Genomic DNA, 18,400 nt, shown 5'->3' with positions numbered 1-18,400 from the left:
AGTTACTTAGCCTCTCTGTGCCCCCAGTCGGCATCTGCAAGGCAGGGATGGTACTCAACTCAGGCTACGTGAAGAGAGCATATATAAGGTGCTTAAAATTGTGTCTTAAGTGCTCCATATTTCTTTTTCTATTATTCAGCGCTTTGCCCCTTGTCTTCCCCAGATCCAGGTGACCTCTCCTCCCCCCAGAGCACAAAATTTTATGTCCCCTGCAGAGCTGACAATGGCAGAGGCACGATGGACACAAACCCACCTGCTTTGTTTAGATGACTAAAGACATGAAAATGGGGGACAAGGGTTAAACTATATGTCGGCAAGTTGAATTTAAATAAAGTTTTAGGGCACCCTGGGTGGCTCAGCGGTTTAGGGTGGTCTTAAGCCCAGGGCCTGATCCTGGAAACCTGGGATTGAGTCCCACGTTGGGCTTCTTGAACGGAGCCTGCTTCTCCTTCTGCCTGTGTCTCTGCCTCCCTCTCTCTCTCTCCCTCTCTCTCTGTCTCTCATGAATAAATAAAATCTTTTATAAAAATAAAAAAATAAAGTTTAAAAAAAAATTTATTTTTAAAAAAAGGGAAAAAACTGGGGGACCGGGGGAGAAAAGGGGCAGAAAAGGAATGAGCACAAGAACTACAACCAGAGACACTTGCAGGGATGCTGAGCAGCTGTGGACACTAAGGGGGGGCATGTGGGGGGGTTGGGGGAGCAAAAAGCCATCAAAGAACAGTAAGAGTCCAGGGCCAGCCCGTCAGCGGTTGCTGAGGGAAGTTCCTATCTCATGTAACCCTCCTGAGGGTCTCTGCTGGTATCAGCCCCCTTCTGCATCTAAATTCCTCAGGGTAAAGCAACAAGACAGGCAAAGGGAGGCCTGCCTCCCTCAGCAACCGGCAATTCCTGAGACCTCACAGGTGTATCAGTGATACCCCTCAACCGCAGCCTCTAGAGCTGGATGGGGCGGTGCTGCATAGGGGTTCAGAGCTACAGTCACATCAGAGCAGTGTGATCTTACCCAAGTTACCAAACCTCGCTAAGCCTCAGTTTTCTAATCTATAAAATGGAGGTAACAGTCATACCATTACATAGCAAAATGGTGAAAATTTCAATGAGAGCCCAGTGCCCTATACACACCAGGAAGAGTCACTAAGTGTTAACTAAAGCAAAGCTGTCTTCCTACCTTAAGGGCAGTCAGGGGTTTGGGAACAATGGGAATTCCGTGAGGTCCTCCAATCTCCCTCCATCTGCACTTGGTGCTCCTACGAAGCCAGCACCACCGCTCTGGTTTCACGAGCCTTTCCCTTCCTTGCCATTTCCAGGCCCAATGAGACCGCCTCCAGCCAGCAGCTGGTGCCTGTGCTGTACTTTCAAATGACAGATTTGTCCAAGTACTTGGAAAATGAAAAGGGTCACCAACGCATAAGGCAGATCGTGCTCGTACAACACCCCCCAACCCTGACCTCCCCCTCCCCACCCTCTGGCCCCTGCTTTGGGCTTTGGGGGTTTCCTCCCTACCTACACCCATACCTAGACCTACAGCCAGCCTAGAGAGCACTTCAGAGCCTTTCACAGCCATTCAGGGTGAGAAATGTCTAAGAAGCCACAGGGTTAACTGAGCAGGGGACTGCAGTGAGGGAGAGGGGGCGAAGGGCAACGACACTGCGGTGCCTGGTAAATGGGAGCCACACACATTTCCACGGTGCCCACACACACCATCCCTTGTGCTGCAGAGGCAGAGAATGGAAGGTGCGAGGGCTGTCCGAACGCCACTGAAACATCCCTGGATGCAGGCCACTGGGGAGGCCGTCTAGGGACTACTGGTGAAGCTGAGGGAGAAACCAGACAGGATGCCTGAGCCCCAGACAGCGCAGCAAGGAGCAGCGGGCTCGGGGACACCCGAGGGCATCAGGTGCATCCCCCGTCCCCAGCAGCTGCCAGAATGGGCCATGGGAAAGGTAAGCAGGCAACTGAGGGGCAGTCTCCCAGACCGGAGTGATCTCCTACTGCTTTTGGGTTTCTTCTAGGGAACTGGGACCAAGTTTGAAAGTTGCAGCTATAGATCTCGGCCAATTCTCGGCCGGAGGCTGGGGGAGAGAGGCAAAGCCAGCACATGCACGTAAGGGGAGATGTGCGAAGGGGAGTGCTTCCAGGGACTGCTACCCTCTCCAGACTACTGTGGGCCCCAACCCCCCTCCAGGGATACAGGCTCCACCACGAGGGCTGTTGCAATCACATCAGAAAACAAAACCAGCCCCTTAAGCCACAGAAGCTGGGTCGGGTGGGGAAGAAAAGAAGGTGGGGAAAATGTCCAAGGAAGAACTCACTGCCCCAGAAGAATCTGAGTAGAGGGTCTAAGGAGAACATACAAACCCATCTGCACAGCTCCGCTGGCCAGCAAGTCTGCCTTTTCATTGGTAGGTCCCTTCTCAGAGCATCCTCGTCCTGTGAGGTGGGAGCTGTTGGGCCAGGTGGATGGTCCTGCCCTCCACGGTAGGAGTGGAGCCCAGGCCACTGGCCCTGCCCCTGCCTGCTGCCTTACACCGGGGTCACCGCTTCCGGAGGGACCAGGGGGCCACTCTCCGCTCCAGCAGAGCCCCTGACAGCAGGGGGTGCTGGCCAGCCCAACGGAGAAAGAGCAAGGGAAGGAAAAGAACTTTTGGAGCTCAGGCTAGCACCTGTAGAGGCTTCACCTGGTACCTGCAGAGAGGTCAGAGAGGCCACAGTTCTGTTCTGTAGTTTAGACATCATCATGAACAGAAAGAAAGCATCAGAAACGTACTGGAACTTTCCTGTAAGTAACCTGCCTGTTAAAAGCCTATGGTACTTAGAATCCACATCGGGCTCCCTGCATGGAGTCTGCTTCTCCCTCTGCCTGTGTCTTTCTTTCTGTGTCTCTAATAAATAAATAAAATCTTTAAAAAAAAAAAAAAGCCTACAGTACTTAGAATCAACAAGGAAGAGGAAACATTAAAACAAAACAAAAACCCAAACAAACAATTTGACTCTCAGGCATATTTAACTGGATCATTCTGAATCACTGGGGTCTATTCTCTCCTCATCAATCTGTCTCCTGTTCCACCGGCTTGAAGCTTTACAACAGATCGTCTTCACTAACAGACTCGCCCAGACAGTCCGAATCTGGAGCTTCCGGTGCAGGAAGCTGGTGAAGCAAGATCCATCCGACATGAGGAAAAGCAGAAGGTTCAGCACTGGGCCCCAAGGGTCCCAATTGCCACACGAACGCTTTCTCAAGGGGAAGTCATAAAAGGCTGCACGTAAAACTTGACCTCTGGAGGTGAGTATCAGATCTGTCACTTGGAAGGAAGGACGGTGGACAATCTAGGTTCCTACAGGCCTGCTGTTACAGCGAAGTAAGAAAGCACACGTAAAGCACAGTGCTGAACACATAACAGACTCAAAATAACATAATAATACCTCAGAACTTGTATTGTGCCCACAAAGTAAGTACACAGACATTCTGTGTTGCTTTGGATTTGCTCCTCATCTGTGTACATTTTCTGTAGTTTCCCATAACTCAAAGTTTTCTTTACTGACCGAAACCCCCAATTAATTTCCTTAGCAGGTTTCCCACTGTGGAAGTTATTCAGAGAGAGGCAGGTAAACACCCGATGTAGGTACTGGAGAACAAATTCACTAATGAGGAAGGAGCAGAGAGCATCAGCCTTCTTACATCCCTCCTTCGGGGATCTGTAGGTAGATCTTCTGTAGATCGATGCTCCACCCACCTTATTTATAAGGACAACCGACAGACATTCTTGGCCCCATGCAGGTCCACTCATTCATTGTTTATGATGCCAAAAAAAAAAAAAGGAAATATGGGTGTTTCACTTCTACAGGGAAAGGAGTTAAACCAGTCCAGCTGTTCACTCTGTGGCTCTCCCCCCTCCCCAACAAGTCTGTCCCGGGGTCATATTAATAAACTCAAGAGTTTCAAAGTCTAGCCCTCAATTCTACTGGCTGACCTACCTGTCCAGCTCACCTAACAAAGACACAAGGGAAGGAGCTTCTGTGTTTGGGTTTGAGGGCCAGGTGGGGCAGTACTCAGTCACTGTCCACTCATTCAGCCCCTGTTCCAATCTCTGGACCATGTGCTCTGGGGTTTCCAAGGGGTTTTTCTGCATTTCTTTTTTCTGTTTTTTTTTTTTTTCTCTTTTTCTTTTTCTTTTTCTTTTTTTCTTTTCTTTTCTTTTTTTTTTTTCTGCATTTCAACGAGAGACTTTAACCTTCAGACCAGGTATTTGTGAAGAGGGATGGGGGCCAGCAGTGAACTCTTAGGGCTCACCTGCCAGAAGGTTAGAAGAAAAGAAGCATTGAGCAATCTGGAAAGTTGGTGACAGATAAGACGAAATGATAAGTTTACATATCCCCACCCTTCCCACCTTTCTCCCTGCTGCAGAACAGGGATTCTTGGGCTATGCAGCAAACAGGGAAGGGAAAGCAGAAGCGATGCACTGATACCACTGTCTCTGAGGGCTGGGCATAAAAAGGCGCCAGGGGTCTGCCAGCAGTTCCCTAAAAGGGATGCCACAGCCCAGGAACAGGACACTGGGCTCTCGCTGTCCCATTACTATTTACTATATTAAATTGTGTACTTGACGCTAGCTAGAGCAGGGACACAGGGCATGTTTCTCAGAGCATGATTCAAGAGAGCCCCTGTGGCAAAATTGCTTGGGACGCCTGTTACCTGTGCAAATTCCTGGGCCCAGCCCAGTCCACGTGACTCAGAACTGGACAGAGGGGGCCCAGGAATCTGCATACTGGTCAAGCCCTGCATGTGATCCTGAGTCACTGGAGTCTATTCTCTCCTTGTCAATCTGTCTCCTGGTCTCTCCAGAAGGGTCATGAATGCTTACTCGTGCAATGCAGGAAGAAAGAATTAGAATTCCTATGCACATATCTTTTTAAGATTTCATATTGTGCTCGCTTCGGCAGCACATATACTAAGATTTTATTTATTTATTCATGAGAGACACAGAGAGAGGCGGAGGGAGAAGCAGGTTCCTCGCAGAAGCCCGATGTGGGACTCGATCCTGGACCCCAGGATCTCACCCTGAACCAAAGCAGACGCTCAGCCACTGAGCTACCCAGGCGTCTCTGGAACTCATATATATTTAGATTTCATTTTATCTCATCCTTTTAAAATGTCTGCTTATATAATAAGCAAAATATTTAGTACAGCAGTGCATGTATATAAATACATTCACATGTACATATTTATGCATATGTGTGCGTGTATAAATATACATATACATTTTTTTTTAGTGGAAATAACTCAAAATTTTTTTACCAACAAGGGTTTGCAACCAAGCTAGAGTATCAACTGCTGGGATCATGACTTATAGCCTAGATGGGAAAGCGGGCGTGGTCTCTGCAAACAGGTGTTCTGAGCTCATATTATTCATCAGTAATATGCAGAGCAGGGCAAGCCGGAGGCGGAGTCTCCGCCTGAGCACCCCCACCACCCCCATCCCCCCACCGAGCTGTCACCCACTCACATTCCTTCTCCACCCCAGCTGGTAGGCTGGTAGGAGGATGGGATTTCTCCCGGCAGGAGGCGGGGAAGCTAGGGAATGAGGGTTTACCATCTGCCTGCCAGTTGTCCAAATCTAGATTCCCAACTACGGCATCAGCAGAGATCGCGCCGTCTGCTGAGCTATAATTAATACCCCCCTTTCTCAGGCAGGAAAGGAGAAATGCTGCAGTAGGAGAAACGCAGAGCAGGTGATGGTTACACCTGCGGACAGTTCTGCTGACAACACCAGAAGCAGCCGGGCCTGCACACTGGGAACTTGGGGAAGGGGGGTGGGGGGAGGCAGGAGCACCTACTTGCTTCTCTGCCCGGACCTAAAATAAGTTCTTCTCTCTCCTCTTCCAACGCCAGGCGTGCAGGCTGCCCCGGGCCATGCCAGCCACTAAGCATAGAGGTCTATGAATCCGAGGAAGGAGGCCACCTGAGCGGCAGTCACAAACCTGCAACCATGACCATGAGGACGTCACCAAGATGAATAGACACAGAAGGGCTAGTCAGCAGCCCCCCTTTTGGGGCACAGTCACAAGATCCCAGGATTCATGTGCTCAATACTCATTTAACAAAGCTTTACTGAGCACCTGCTGTGTGTCGGGCGCTGCGCTCCCGTGCGTCAGGCACACGCTGGTGAATGAGGCAAAGCCAGCAGCCCCTGCTCTCAGGAGCTTCGGGCCTAGTGGGGGACACGTGACAAGCAGGTCAACACATAAATACGGTGACAACGTGATTAGTGCTTAAGAAAGAAATAAGCTGGGATGGTGAGGACCGGGGTTTACGTGACTGGCCTCGCCTGGCCACTGGCACTCGTTCGTGCTTTACCCTCATCAAGCTCTCCGACCGACTGACGAGACAGACAGACAGATAGACAGATCTCAGCAGCTCACAACCCCCCTTCCACCTACTGGAGAGCAGGCTTCGCCCCAGGCTACCGTCTGCTGACAAAAACACCACCCCTCCCCGTGTCAGACCCAGGGCTGAGACCTTCTCCATTCCATCTCAGTGTGACCCCCCCCCCCCCCAGCAGCCTCCAGAGTGGACACAATGGCCTCCGTTCCTAAGGAAGGAAACATTTGAAGAGGATGGGATGATTTGGTGAGAGCACCACGGCCGGTGAGCGGTAGAGCCAGAGCCCACCCGAAGGTCACCAGGTCTTCAAAGCTGCTGAGCTCCCCGGGACCCCAGGGGGAGGCAGCCTCTGCCACCAGCACTGCACCACAGCGTCGGGGGACCCTCGTTCTGCCCTCACCTAACCTGCAGGGCCCGTCCCCGACAAGGCCGCTCGTGAGATGAGGGGCTTAGTCTCTGTTGGTGCTCTCGACACATCTGGCACGAGAACACCCCAGGGAGACAACCCTTATCAAAAGATGGCTAAACACTCACAGACATCCATGCCTGTGTGTGCGTGTGTGTGTGTGTGAGAGAGAGAGAGAGTGTGTGTGAGAGAGAGAGAGAATTCCCAAGATCCAATCATCCACCACCCCGCCAGCCCCAATCTACTTCTGCAATCCATTCAGTATCTCGCCACCTTTCATCCACTTACCCCATCTTTCCTTCCCCTTGCTGCCCTATTTCTCTTTGCAAAAAGGCACCCAGAAACCTGCCCGTAAGCTCACACGCCCACCCCCCCTCCAACGCCCACCAGCCTCTGAGTTTAGCTCCCTCCTGGGGGCTGGAACCTCTTTCTCCTCCAGGACACCTGCTCCCCTCTGCCTGTCACCGGGGCCCACGCCTGGCGTCTCGGCAGACCTCTGGACGTGGAGCGAAGTCCCCAGTGACTACCTCTGAGAAGGGAACACATGGAATCCGTACCCCAACACCTCACTCATGGGTTCCCCATCACTGGAAGAGAATTATCCACATCCCCAAAGACACCGGATAGAATACACCCTTCTCCACAGCACCTTTCTCTTGGGGCCTCCGAGCTCTTTGCCAACTGAGGTAACTGACCCTCAGAGAGGAAAATCATCTCTGGCCGGTACGAAGGACCAGGAGAGCCAGGAACCTCCTTGGCAGCACACAGTAAGGCCCAGTCAAGCCCCCCATCCATTCCGACAAAGGGCCACACAGCCTCGCCGGGCTGCACCCCTTTACCCCCTACACCTTCGCCTCCTGCAACAGATCCCCCCTCCTCCGTCCTCTTGAGGACCTGTCACCTGCCTGGCAAAGAACTACAACAGCCCCAAACATGGGAGCCAGCCCCAGAAGCGCTCCTGCTTCTGCAGAGAGCCCCCAGGCCACCCCCGGCCAGCCCAAGGGCCAGGGCCTCACGCTCCAATCTCCAGGGGCCCCCCCTGTCACCTACTTGGCTCGGAGAAAGGACAGCTTCTTCCTCAGGGAGGAGACGTGGTAGTGACAGGCCTGCTTGACAGCCGTGCTGCAGGAGACCGCCTCGGAGTGCAGGTTCTGTACCATGCTGGGCTCAGGGCAGGGCCCGCCACATGGCAGTGGGGACGTCAGGGGCCGGGGGCTCGCTCCAGCAGCTGCCCACCGGAGCTCATGCGCACCGGCCCTCCCCGCCCTGATGTTCCATCCAAAGCACAGGCAGGTGGGGGGCCCGGGGCGGGAGAGGCCGGGGCTGCGAGTTACCAGGATCCCCCCTGGCTTCGGCCCAAGCCACAGCTCCACGCAGAGCCCGCCTCCATCTTCCAACATCTGGCGGTGCTCTGGGCCCTGGGTGAGTTCCCTCCTCTTCTCTGTCCTCAGGCAAGGAGGACGGAGCTCTACCTGCCTGTGATGTCAGCCGCCGGGGCTCGAGGGGGGGTGGGCCCGGCAGGAGCGGCTCCCAGAGGGTTTGCCACTGGGCTCCTTCCTCGTGGCCAGGGAGCTGACTGGAGAGGTCACCTGAGCAGCCACGGGACGTCAGGGGCCGGGTAGGCGGATGGAGCTAGAGTGCCCTGGAAATGTGCTCTCTGGGGACAATTTCTGGAACAAAGGAAGCCGAACGAAAAGCGTCTCGGTCCAGGTGGCTAGACCTGAGCTGAAATCAGTGAGCCTGCACTCGGGTCTTCCTTCAACTCCAGACGCTTGCCCTCTGACCTCAAATTCCATTACCTTGCCTGCTCCAGGTGTTCACTCATGAAGGCCACACGCATCTGCTGAGCACTTACTCTGTGCCAGACAGACGAGACCTAGTTTCTGACCTCCAGGGTCTCGTGGGCTGGCGGGGACACAGAGAAGTGGACCAGACAGTGCATGCCACAGGGCAAGTCCTGGACAGAATGAACCCCAACCCACCACCCCACCTGTACGCACAGGTGCAACGAAACGTGCCCTCCCTACCCCGACCAGAAGAAACGAGGGTGAGTTCCAGTGGGACCCGTGAAGTCGTGAATGTCTTTTAAGCTAGGTGGAAGAAAGGGTGCCGCAAGAAATCCCCAAATTAATTACACCCAAAGCTCACACCATTCTCATTCCCTCCCCCCTCCCCCTTGATCTTAGGGACTAATCCTATTTCCCATCATAGGGAGAAAAGAGATCCTGCTATTAACCTTCTCGTCTCGCCACCACGTCGCATGTGAACAGACTTGCATCCACATCCCTTATGATCTGTTCAAGGCCAGTCTTCCCACCTGTGATCAAGACCTTTCCTTGCCTCTTCCGAAACCCTGCTTCCTGGTCTTCAGTAGTTGAGGCAGCTGACCAAGTCGGAATCCCAGAATGAACTCTGAAGAACCAGCCCCTCTCTCTCACACCTTAAATCCAATCCAACACCATGTCCTGGACATTTTAATCCTCTAAATGTACCCTGAATTCATCTACTTTTTTTCTTTCTTTCTTTTTTCTTCTCCCATGACCACCATCCCAAGTCCAAGCCATCAATATCCTTTAACTGGACTCTAGTGTAGTAGCCTCCAAGCTGCCCCAGCTGCTCTCTCTCCACATTTACCAGGGCCGCCTCCACCCTCCCTCCATGCTGCAATCTTCAGAATGAAAATCTGATGCTGTCAACTCCCTTAAAGACTTTCAGTGGCAAGGCACCTGGGTGGCTCAGTGGTTGAGCGTCTGCCTTGGGCTCAGAGCATGATCCCAGGGTCCTGGGATTGAGTCCCACATCGGGCTCCCTGCATGGAGCCTGCTTCTCCCTCTGCCTGTGTCTCTGCCTCTCTCTCTGCATCTCTCATGAATAAATAAATTCTCAAAAAAAAAAAAAAAAAAAAGGCTTTCAATAGTTTCTTGATGCTCTCAGCATAAAGACTCAAGGCCTTGTCATGGCCAACCAAGCTCCTGCCCGTTCCATCTCACATCCTCTGCCTCATGGTCTTAGCACAACCACTCCACCCTCCCCTCACCCCCTCTGCCCTCTGGCCTGGCCGGGTCCAGTTTCTTTGATACACATGGAACCCCTCCTCTCATGCACACGTCCAGGTTTGTACTTCCTAAATCATAACCTCAGTCACGTTCATACCATCTCCTCCACCAGACTGGAAACTTAGTGAGCAGCTACAGCACAACTGGTGTTTGTTGAGCACACGAACGAACCACATCCTCTGAAATTCACACCCTTGACCTACTGGTTTCTACTTCAAATTTAAAAAGTGCTTGTCTCTGAACACTGAAACAAAACAAAAAAAATTCTCCCCAACCACCTGGGCCTTCTCTACGTATCATCTCCTCCTCCCAGGGAAACTCCTAGAATCAATTCTCCTTGGTTGACCTCTTCTTCCTCCCCTCACATACTCCCTTCTAAAATGGCTCTGTGGTTACTGGTGACCTCCTAATTGTCACTGGAGAAGCTCTGTTTTTGGTGGGGGCGCCTGGGTAGCACAGTTCTGAGTCCGACTCCCAGCTTCGGCTCAGGTCATGGTCTTGCAACTGTGGAATGAAGCCCCAGTATCGGGCTCTGTGCTCAATGCAGAGTCCGCTTCAGATTTTCTCTCCCTCTCCCTTCCCTCAAATAAACAAATAAAATCTTAAAAAAAGAAAAAAAAAATCCTGTTTGGGGCTTACTTTACCTGTCTCTATCCTCTTTGAGTCTTCCTTCTTGCACCTGTTATTTCTGTCTCCTACTTTTCCCAGCTTCCGGGGGCAATCTCTTGCAAATGCCTTCTTCCTTTGCCTTCCGGGTACATCCCACTAATCCTAAGGCTCTTGCCTCAACTACATTCTCATTTCCAAACAAGTAGTCTTAGTTCTGCCTCTGGAGCTTCAAACAGGTATAGCCAACTGGCTTGTGTATCTCTCCATCGACATGCTCGACTTGTCTAAATTAAACTCCCCAGGGATCCCTGGGTGGCGCAGCGGTTTGGCGCCTGCCTTTGGCCCAGGGCACGATCCTGGAGACCCGGATCGAATCCCACGTTGGGCTCATGGAGCCTGCTTCTCCCTCTGCCTGTGTCTCTGCCTCTCTCTCTCTCTCTATGTCTATCATAAATAAATAAATCTTTAAAAAAAAAAAAAAAAACTCCCCACCCGCCCCGCTCTTTGAACTCTTCCCCCTTCGCCCAATGTTCTAGTAATAATATTAATAGTAAGAACAAGCACAATATAATACTAGCCATGTGCCAGGCACTATTCTATGCTGATTGTCATAGACACACACACTCTTTCCAACAACTTACAAGGTATGAATTATTATCACGCCCATTTTATAGATAAGGAGAGTGAGGCACACAGGTGACATGGCTTGCCCAAGATCACACTCATGCTCTTGGAAGCGCAATCAGAACCCAGGCAGACACTTAACCTCTGGACTATGCTGCCTTTTACTTGTTGCCCCCGTTAGAGAGCTTAGTGTGCTCCTCAACCCAGATGTAAATAAGCTCTGTCAAACCTACTTAACAAATTTCTTCAACCAGTTCCTCCTTCTCTATCCTCATAATTCAGAAACACATCCATCCGTTCTTGGCTTAAATGCCATCGGGTTAGTAAGTGGTCCCTTCCCACCCAACTTAGTTAACCCAGCAAGCCCTGGTCCACTGTACTACCCTTACCCATTTCCTTTCTAGCCCTTACGACTATTCGATACTTTCTTATTCACTTGTTTGTTGATATCTACTTCCACCCACTATAACGCAAGCACCACGAGAGGGGAGACAATGGTCATACCTTGTTCAGGGCTGCAGCCTCCGACACCTGCAGGAGCAGCTAACATATAGTACGTGCTCAATAAATCCTTGTTAAATAGGGAATGGAGGGGCAAATAATTGTCAGTTCCTTCCCTGTCCATCTGCTTTCAACGTCACCTCCTTAAATTCATCTCTCACACCAGGACCAAAATGACTTTTCTCTCAAGAATATCTGTCCGTGACTCAGGAGCTCCCCGCCCCCTGCCCCAAATCTCTCCGTTTCTCCTCCTCTATAAAGAAGCCTACTCTGTCATGGGAGGCTGTGGCATGACCAGTCACCTGCCCAACTGCACAAAGATGCCCGCTAGCCATTCACTAGCTTCCCCACACTGGACATGATCGGCAGCGATGCTGAAATATTTGAAGTCTCTGAATATGCCCGGCTTTCTCCCACACCTCCATGCTCCTGTACAGCTTGTTCCCTCGCCTGGGAATGCTGCCCATGTGACAGACTCCTACTCATAGTGCAGCTCTCGGCGAAGCACAGCTCCTTGCATGGATTCGTTCTGGATACCTCGGCCCCCCTTTCTTCTCCCCTGCCCTCGCCCCAAGCACAGTAGCTGTGCTACTTCTGGGCCAATATGGTAGCTCCACTGCGCCTCCGTCTCCTACACTCTAACATAAAGATAATAATAGCACCTATTTGCCAGGGTTGTTGAGAGGATGACATTTCAAAGCATATGCAAGACTCATGGCATGAAGTTAGGCACACTGGTTACCAAATTCTTGAGTTTCATTACTTTATACGAAATTCCATGTCCATTATCACATTATATTATACTTGCTTACTTTTAGGGATGTCTGTCTCACTACGAGACACTACGATGCTCAAGGGGAAGCCCCATGCCTTCATCTCTTTATCCTTAGCGTCCACATTTGATGTTTTACAGGCAATCAATACTCAACACATTCTGTCTCTGCTTCTTCAAACACAGCAGACTCTAGATCCGTTAAGAAACAGGGAAATCTCACGACTTCATCAGACGACTAGCAGCTGCCATTTACTAAACACCTACTAAGTACAGAGCACTTCACACATATTATCTCATTTATTCCTTTCAAGGAAAGACTTTTATAAATGAGTACAGGTAAGTAAATTGCTTTTAAAGATGCACTTAATAAGGAAGAAGGTAGTTAATCCAAAGACTGTTTGGACTTCAAGACTTTCACTCTTTCTAGTACATCACGGTGCCCACCAGCAGTGAACCTCTAGACATCTTTTTATTTTGTTTTGTTTAAAGATTATTATTTGGGGGGGAGGGCAAGTGTGCACAAGAGCAGGGGGAGGGGCAGAGCGCAAGGGAGAGAAGCAGACTCTGTGCTGAGCTTGGAGCCCAACACGGGGCTCAATCTCAATACCCTGCGATCACGACCTGAGCTGAAACCAAGAGTCGGACACTCAATAGACTGAGCCACTGGGTGCCCTGAGCCTCTATACATCTTGCAGCCTGGACTCCAGCAGCCTCCCCAGTATCTTGCAGACACCTAACAAAGGTTTGGGGCACACACAGCCGCACACAGGAATGGATACGTTAACGCACACAGCCTGGTTACACCTGGCGCTTGGTTATACCCCAGCTCTGTCCCGGTCTCTATCCTCCTGCCACTGAAAGGCTTCCTGGTCAACTGAGCACCAGGTTCTGTTGAAACTAATACTGTATATTAAATGCCTGTAGTGAAACAGCTCCTTTTTCTATAGTTCTGGCTTTGTCTGACAGCTGCTACCATCACCCGAATGTACTAAATAAAGATCTGGCAACATGAGAAACCCTGACCATTGGTCCAGTTTGGGCTGACCCTGGGAGCCAGTGTTTTCTAAGTGTCTCCCTGGCTTTTCCTGGACGCATGGAAAAGGATTTATGTCCCATATTCAGTTACGTGCACACACATACAGACTTTTGGAGAAGTTGGGTCTATTCCTCTTTCTACTGGAAACCTAAGGGGATTATTACTATCTCTGAGATGATCCTCATTTCCCAGAAAGCTGCTTCTCTTCCTGAAATCAACTCTTCTTGATGCACGCCTGCCCAGGAAATAATTGCCTCCCTGCACCCACCCACCCACTGCTGCCCCTGTTATGGTTCCAAAGGCTTTCTCCTTCAGGAATCAACACTGATGTGAATGAGGAGGAAAACTCTCAGAAGCACCTAGGTTTGGATGCCTTTTGGAGGCACCTCCCCCTTTGCTATCACATGGACATTGGTTAAACTACAACTGGGCCCTAGTCTGTCTCTAAATTCTGAACCTTGTGAAAAGAAGAGAAAGAAAAAAAGAAAAGAAAGAAAGAAAGAAAGAAAGAGAAAAAAGAAAAGAAAAACCAGTGTTGTTATAACCAGTTGAAAGTGTACATCATACTTAAGGATTAGAATTTTTATCTTTAAACCAGAAGAAATCGATGTTTTGTTTTGTTTTTTTCCTTTTTACCTGCTCTATGAAACTAGCCTTCATCCTATAATTGACCACGTGGTTTGGAGGATTAGGAGCAGCCAAGAGGAGGGTCCATATTACCCACCTCCTCCTTGACCACTGTCAATCCATAATACCTGCTCTGTGGCCTCCCAGGGGAGTAGACTAAATGAGATCACACAAAAGCCTCCCCTGGGTAGGAAATGCCGCCATAACCAGCAGGGTGCGTTGTCCATTAAATGGGGGCCCCAGAGCAAGAAGCAGGAGCCGGCCCCCCACCACTGCTGACAATCTCCCCAGGGTCTGGATTCACGCTTGCCCCAGGCCAGGATAACACAGACCAATATCCAAAACACCCCAGAGAGTCTCTTAATTGGGTAAAAACATATTAGAGGAAGGATTAGGGGCAGAGTGTTAGGGTTTGTTCTGAACCGAGGCTGGTGATTAATTAGCACTCTGGGGACTTGTTCTCTCTAGGACAACCAACTGGATGAGAAGAGAAACAAGACTTCATTCCGAATGGCCATGGTGAACACATATCTGACCTGAGTTTCTGAGGCGAGGGGTCCATAGGGACCACCATGGGAAGCGTACTTCTGATCAGAGCTGTGTTTCCCATACTGCCCAGGGTGAGCTGATGCAAAATTATATCCGCTGTCCACCCTGAAGAGTTTATCAGGGGGTTGTCAGGGGGTCAGGGATGGGAAGGACAAGGGAAGGCATCTAGAGGACTTTTCTGCAGAAGTTTGGACTGGAAACCCTTTGTAACATTTCATTTGGTTGAGGAAGTGGGCAGAAAGGAGCTAGAATAGAATGTATGTCCGTATACAATCCCAAAGAGCGGACAGGAGGCAGGGCTTCCTCTAGTTTACAAGCAGTCACGTCCTAGAGTAAGAGATGGAGCTGCCTTGGGAAAAAGAGTCTGCAGCTCATCACCTATTCTTCCCTCCTAGGAACACCCCGAGCAGCTGACATAATCGGAGTTGAGGAGGGGCACCTGGGTGGCTCAGTTGGTTTAAGTGTCTGCCTTCAGCTCAGGTCACAATCCTGGGATCCTGGGATCCAGCCCCAGATTGCAGCTCCCTGCTCAGTAGGGAACCTGCTTCTCCCTCTCCCCCTGCTACTCCCCCTGCTTGTGCTCACTTGCTCTGTCAAATAAAATAAAATCTTTTTTTTTTTTTTATTTTAAAAAAAGGGAGTTGAGGAGCTGCTAGTCAGAGAGCTGATAGATGAAGACCAACTACACACATCATGACCAGAAACGGACAGGACACTCCAGGAGAGGTCTGACGCCCAAGCACAGGGAAGGGAATTGTGCCAAGGGAATTCCATGGCCCCTTCTAATTTCGAGAATAGGGTTAATGAATTCCAGAAAGCACTGAAAAGAGAGTGTAGGCCACTAGAGACAAAGGGAACTGCCATCAGATCATAACTGATTAAGCATCTTGACAAGAATGATTAGTCTTCGTCCCCTGGGGGCCCCTTGCCTCCTATCTGCTCTGTTGGAATTGATGAGCTGAACTGATACTGGAGAACCAGGGCATTACTACACAACTTCATAATGTGAAGAGATTATGTACAAGGATTCCTGAGCCGCACCCCCCCCTTGCCCAGGAGGGAATCCACTCGTGACACACCACCTAGCTTTTGCTGGAAGGTTTCCGTGGAGGAGACGGTTCAGTACTTTGCAAGGCCTATTCCACTGAAGTCCCGCTGTAATCACAGACTTTCTTCCTTATCCTGAGCTGAAATCCTTCTCGCTATGACCTCTCTGCCTCTGGCTGTTTCTTAGGCTTTCAGATAAGATATTTCACGAGTCGCGTTATAGTCACCAAAAACCTTCTCTTTCCCAGGCTAAGCCACTTTTCCTTCAACCATCCTTATAATAATACATTATCATCTCGACCATTCTTTCTGGACTCTTCATTTATCGATACCTCTTTCCAAAGAACTGGACAGGATACACCAGATAGGGTTGAAGTAGTACCAACCAGTGAGATCTTTTTCTGTTTAATGAACGAACTCAGACTTTCAGAGATCATTTGGTCCCTTTGTCGTATCATTGACTCGTATTTTGCTGGTAAATGAACCCAAGTTCTTTTTCACATGGAGTCCTGCCAAGGGAGGCTCCCTGCAGTAATCCTACATTTGAGAAACTCTTCTAATATACAGAACATAAATATAATAGCACGTTAAAAAGAAATACTGTATCTGTGCCCACTGTTCCATCTGAAATACCAAACCTTGAGCGTATCATCCTCGATCTTGTCTATTCCTTCTCAGCTGAGTGTCTGCCGTCAGTTTGATAAATGATGTAAAAGTACCTTCTCCTTTCTCAACCGGTTTGTTGATGAAAACTGGTAAACAGAACTAGACCAAAAGCAGAGCCCCGTGGCATGCCAACCCAGACCTCTTTTTAGTTCACATCAGTCAACTTCCTCGGGCACCCGAGCTTCGCTTGAGACAGCAGACCCCTGTGCCTGCCATGCAGGGTGCTCCGTGCAGCAGAGGCCTGTGGTCCTCACACCCTGAGCATTTAGCTAGTCGGCCCTTAAGTCCTCTGGGGAGCACGCAGAGGCTTCTCCACGCTCACTGCCCCCTGCCTACCCACACTCGTTGACCTCTGATAGCACGGTCCACTCCAATCTCGGTGCTCTCTTGGCATCCGATGCCACACATGCGGTGCCAGGCCCTGCAGCTGTCCTCAGACCCCAGCCACAGCGCACCCAGCCGCTAAAGAGGGCCTCGATCCGAGTCCACCCTGAGGTCTCCCCAGCATCTCTGATTTGCCACCGGCCGCCTTTGCTCCTTGCTGATCACCAACAGCCTTGGGAAGCAGCCCCTTGGCGCTGCACCTGCTCACAACCTGGGTGAACATCCTATCTTCCTGGCGGGTCTGAGCAGAGAGGTCCAGCAGCCTCCTGTGTGCCCCCCTCCCCACCCCCCGGCCACAGTTCTCCACGGCGCTAGTGGGGCGATCGTACTCAAACACTTCACCCCATCCCCTCCCTCCTTGGGGAGGGTCTTACCTTTCTTCCCGGGCTCGAGGACTCAGGAACCTGCTTGAATCATCGTCATGGCTGCTCTGCTGGCTACTCTGTTGGCTGCTGAAGAAAGACACAGGATATGAACCGTTAATTTCTTTCTCAACCCTGGGGGAGGCCGTCTAGACTCCACAGCTTGACAAAGAAACGGGGCTTACAAAATCTAAGAGACACAAGTTTCCCCATGTAAGCTGCTACAGAGTGTACAGGCAGGCAACTGGGATGAGAAAGGACACAAATTTGGTGCAATCCCCGCCCACCACATCTGGGGCAGATCCTGACTTGTTACCTTACTCTTCCTTGGCTATGTAGTCTCAGAGAGCAAATGCTTCCAGCACTTTCTAGACTTGGGCCTCTTAATCGGCATGGCAGGGTAACAATGCCATTCTTCTTCAACCTCATTGGAGACTCTCAAGATGCAGGTACTCAGTCACCCCATGCCCCCACCCACCCCCCCTCCTTCCACTACCGGGAGAGAGGGGAGATTTCTAGTAGGGAGAAAGACTCCATGGGGGCCGGGGTCACCAGGCCTGCCTCTCTGCTTCCTGGGAACAGGGGAAGAGTCCCTCCCCGCGATGCCCTGTAGGCAAGATGATTCTAGGGCTTTAGCTGAGAGCTCTTTAAAATGCTTACACTGAAGTTATGTGGAATCCACCCATCTTTCATCTTACTTCAGAGAAGCTGTTCAAACATCTTAATGGCACTAACTAAACATATGAACATATAATTCTTATTGTTATTAAGGAATCCAAGCATTGGATCTGTAAGTCAACCAACTATAGACCCCCAGGCCAAATCTGAAGCTCCCTGTGGGTTTTCTCTCTTACAACTCTTTGAGAGTGGTGGTTGCTTTTTTTTTTTTAAATGGTTGAGGGAAAAGTCAAAACAAGATTAACACCTCTGGATGCCTGGGTGGCTCAGCGGTTGAGCATCTGCCTTCAGCTCAGGGCGTGATCCTGAGTCCAGGATCGAGTCCCACATCGGGCTCCCTGCATGGAGCCTGCTTCTCCCTCTGCCTGTGCCCCTGCCTCTCTCTCTCTCTGAATAAATAAATAAATAAAATATATATTTAAAAAGAATAACATCTCATGACATAGAAGAATTAAATGAAATTCAAACTTCAGAGTCATGAATTAAGTTTTATTGGAATGTGGCCACAACTACTCATTTACGTATTAGCTCTGGCTGCTGTTTCGCTACAATGGCAGACTGAATAGTTAAGGCAGAGCTGAATAAGCCAGTAATGAGATCATTAGACCCACAAAGCCTAAAAATATTTATCTCACCCCTTATCCCAGCTTTGCACAGATCCCATTAATAGCAAATTCCTATTTCCATAAATGTCA

At 50.3% G+C, this 18,400-nt stretch overlaps 1 protein-coding gene across 5 annotated transcripts in view; it reads right to left on the bottom strand.

Annotated features, from left to right (window-relative positions):
- The window catches only part of GRAMD1B (GRAM domain containing 1B), a 234,111-nt gene that overhangs the window by 111,173 nt on the left and 104,538 nt on the right, over positions 1 to 18,400 (bottom strand). For all 5 annotated transcript variants that reach the window (XM_072822431.1, XM_072822436.1, XM_072822444.1 and 2 more), the window contains exon 2: positions 17,040 to 17,117. In XM_072822431.1, the coding sequence (XP_072678532.1) occupies positions 17,040 to 17,117 (78 nt within the window). The remainder of the gene's footprint in view (positions 1 to 17,039; positions 17,118 to 18,400) is intronic.

This window comes from Canis lupus, chromosome 3 (genome assembly GCF_048164855.1).
Source record: "Canis lupus baileyi chromosome 3, mCanLup2.hap1, whole genome shotgun sequence".
Taxonomy (NCBI): domain Eukaryota; kingdom Metazoa; phylum Chordata; class Mammalia; order Carnivora; family Canidae; genus Canis; species Canis lupus.
Note: the sequence above shows the minus strand (reverse complement) of the source record. Positions and strands in the feature narration are given on the sequence as shown.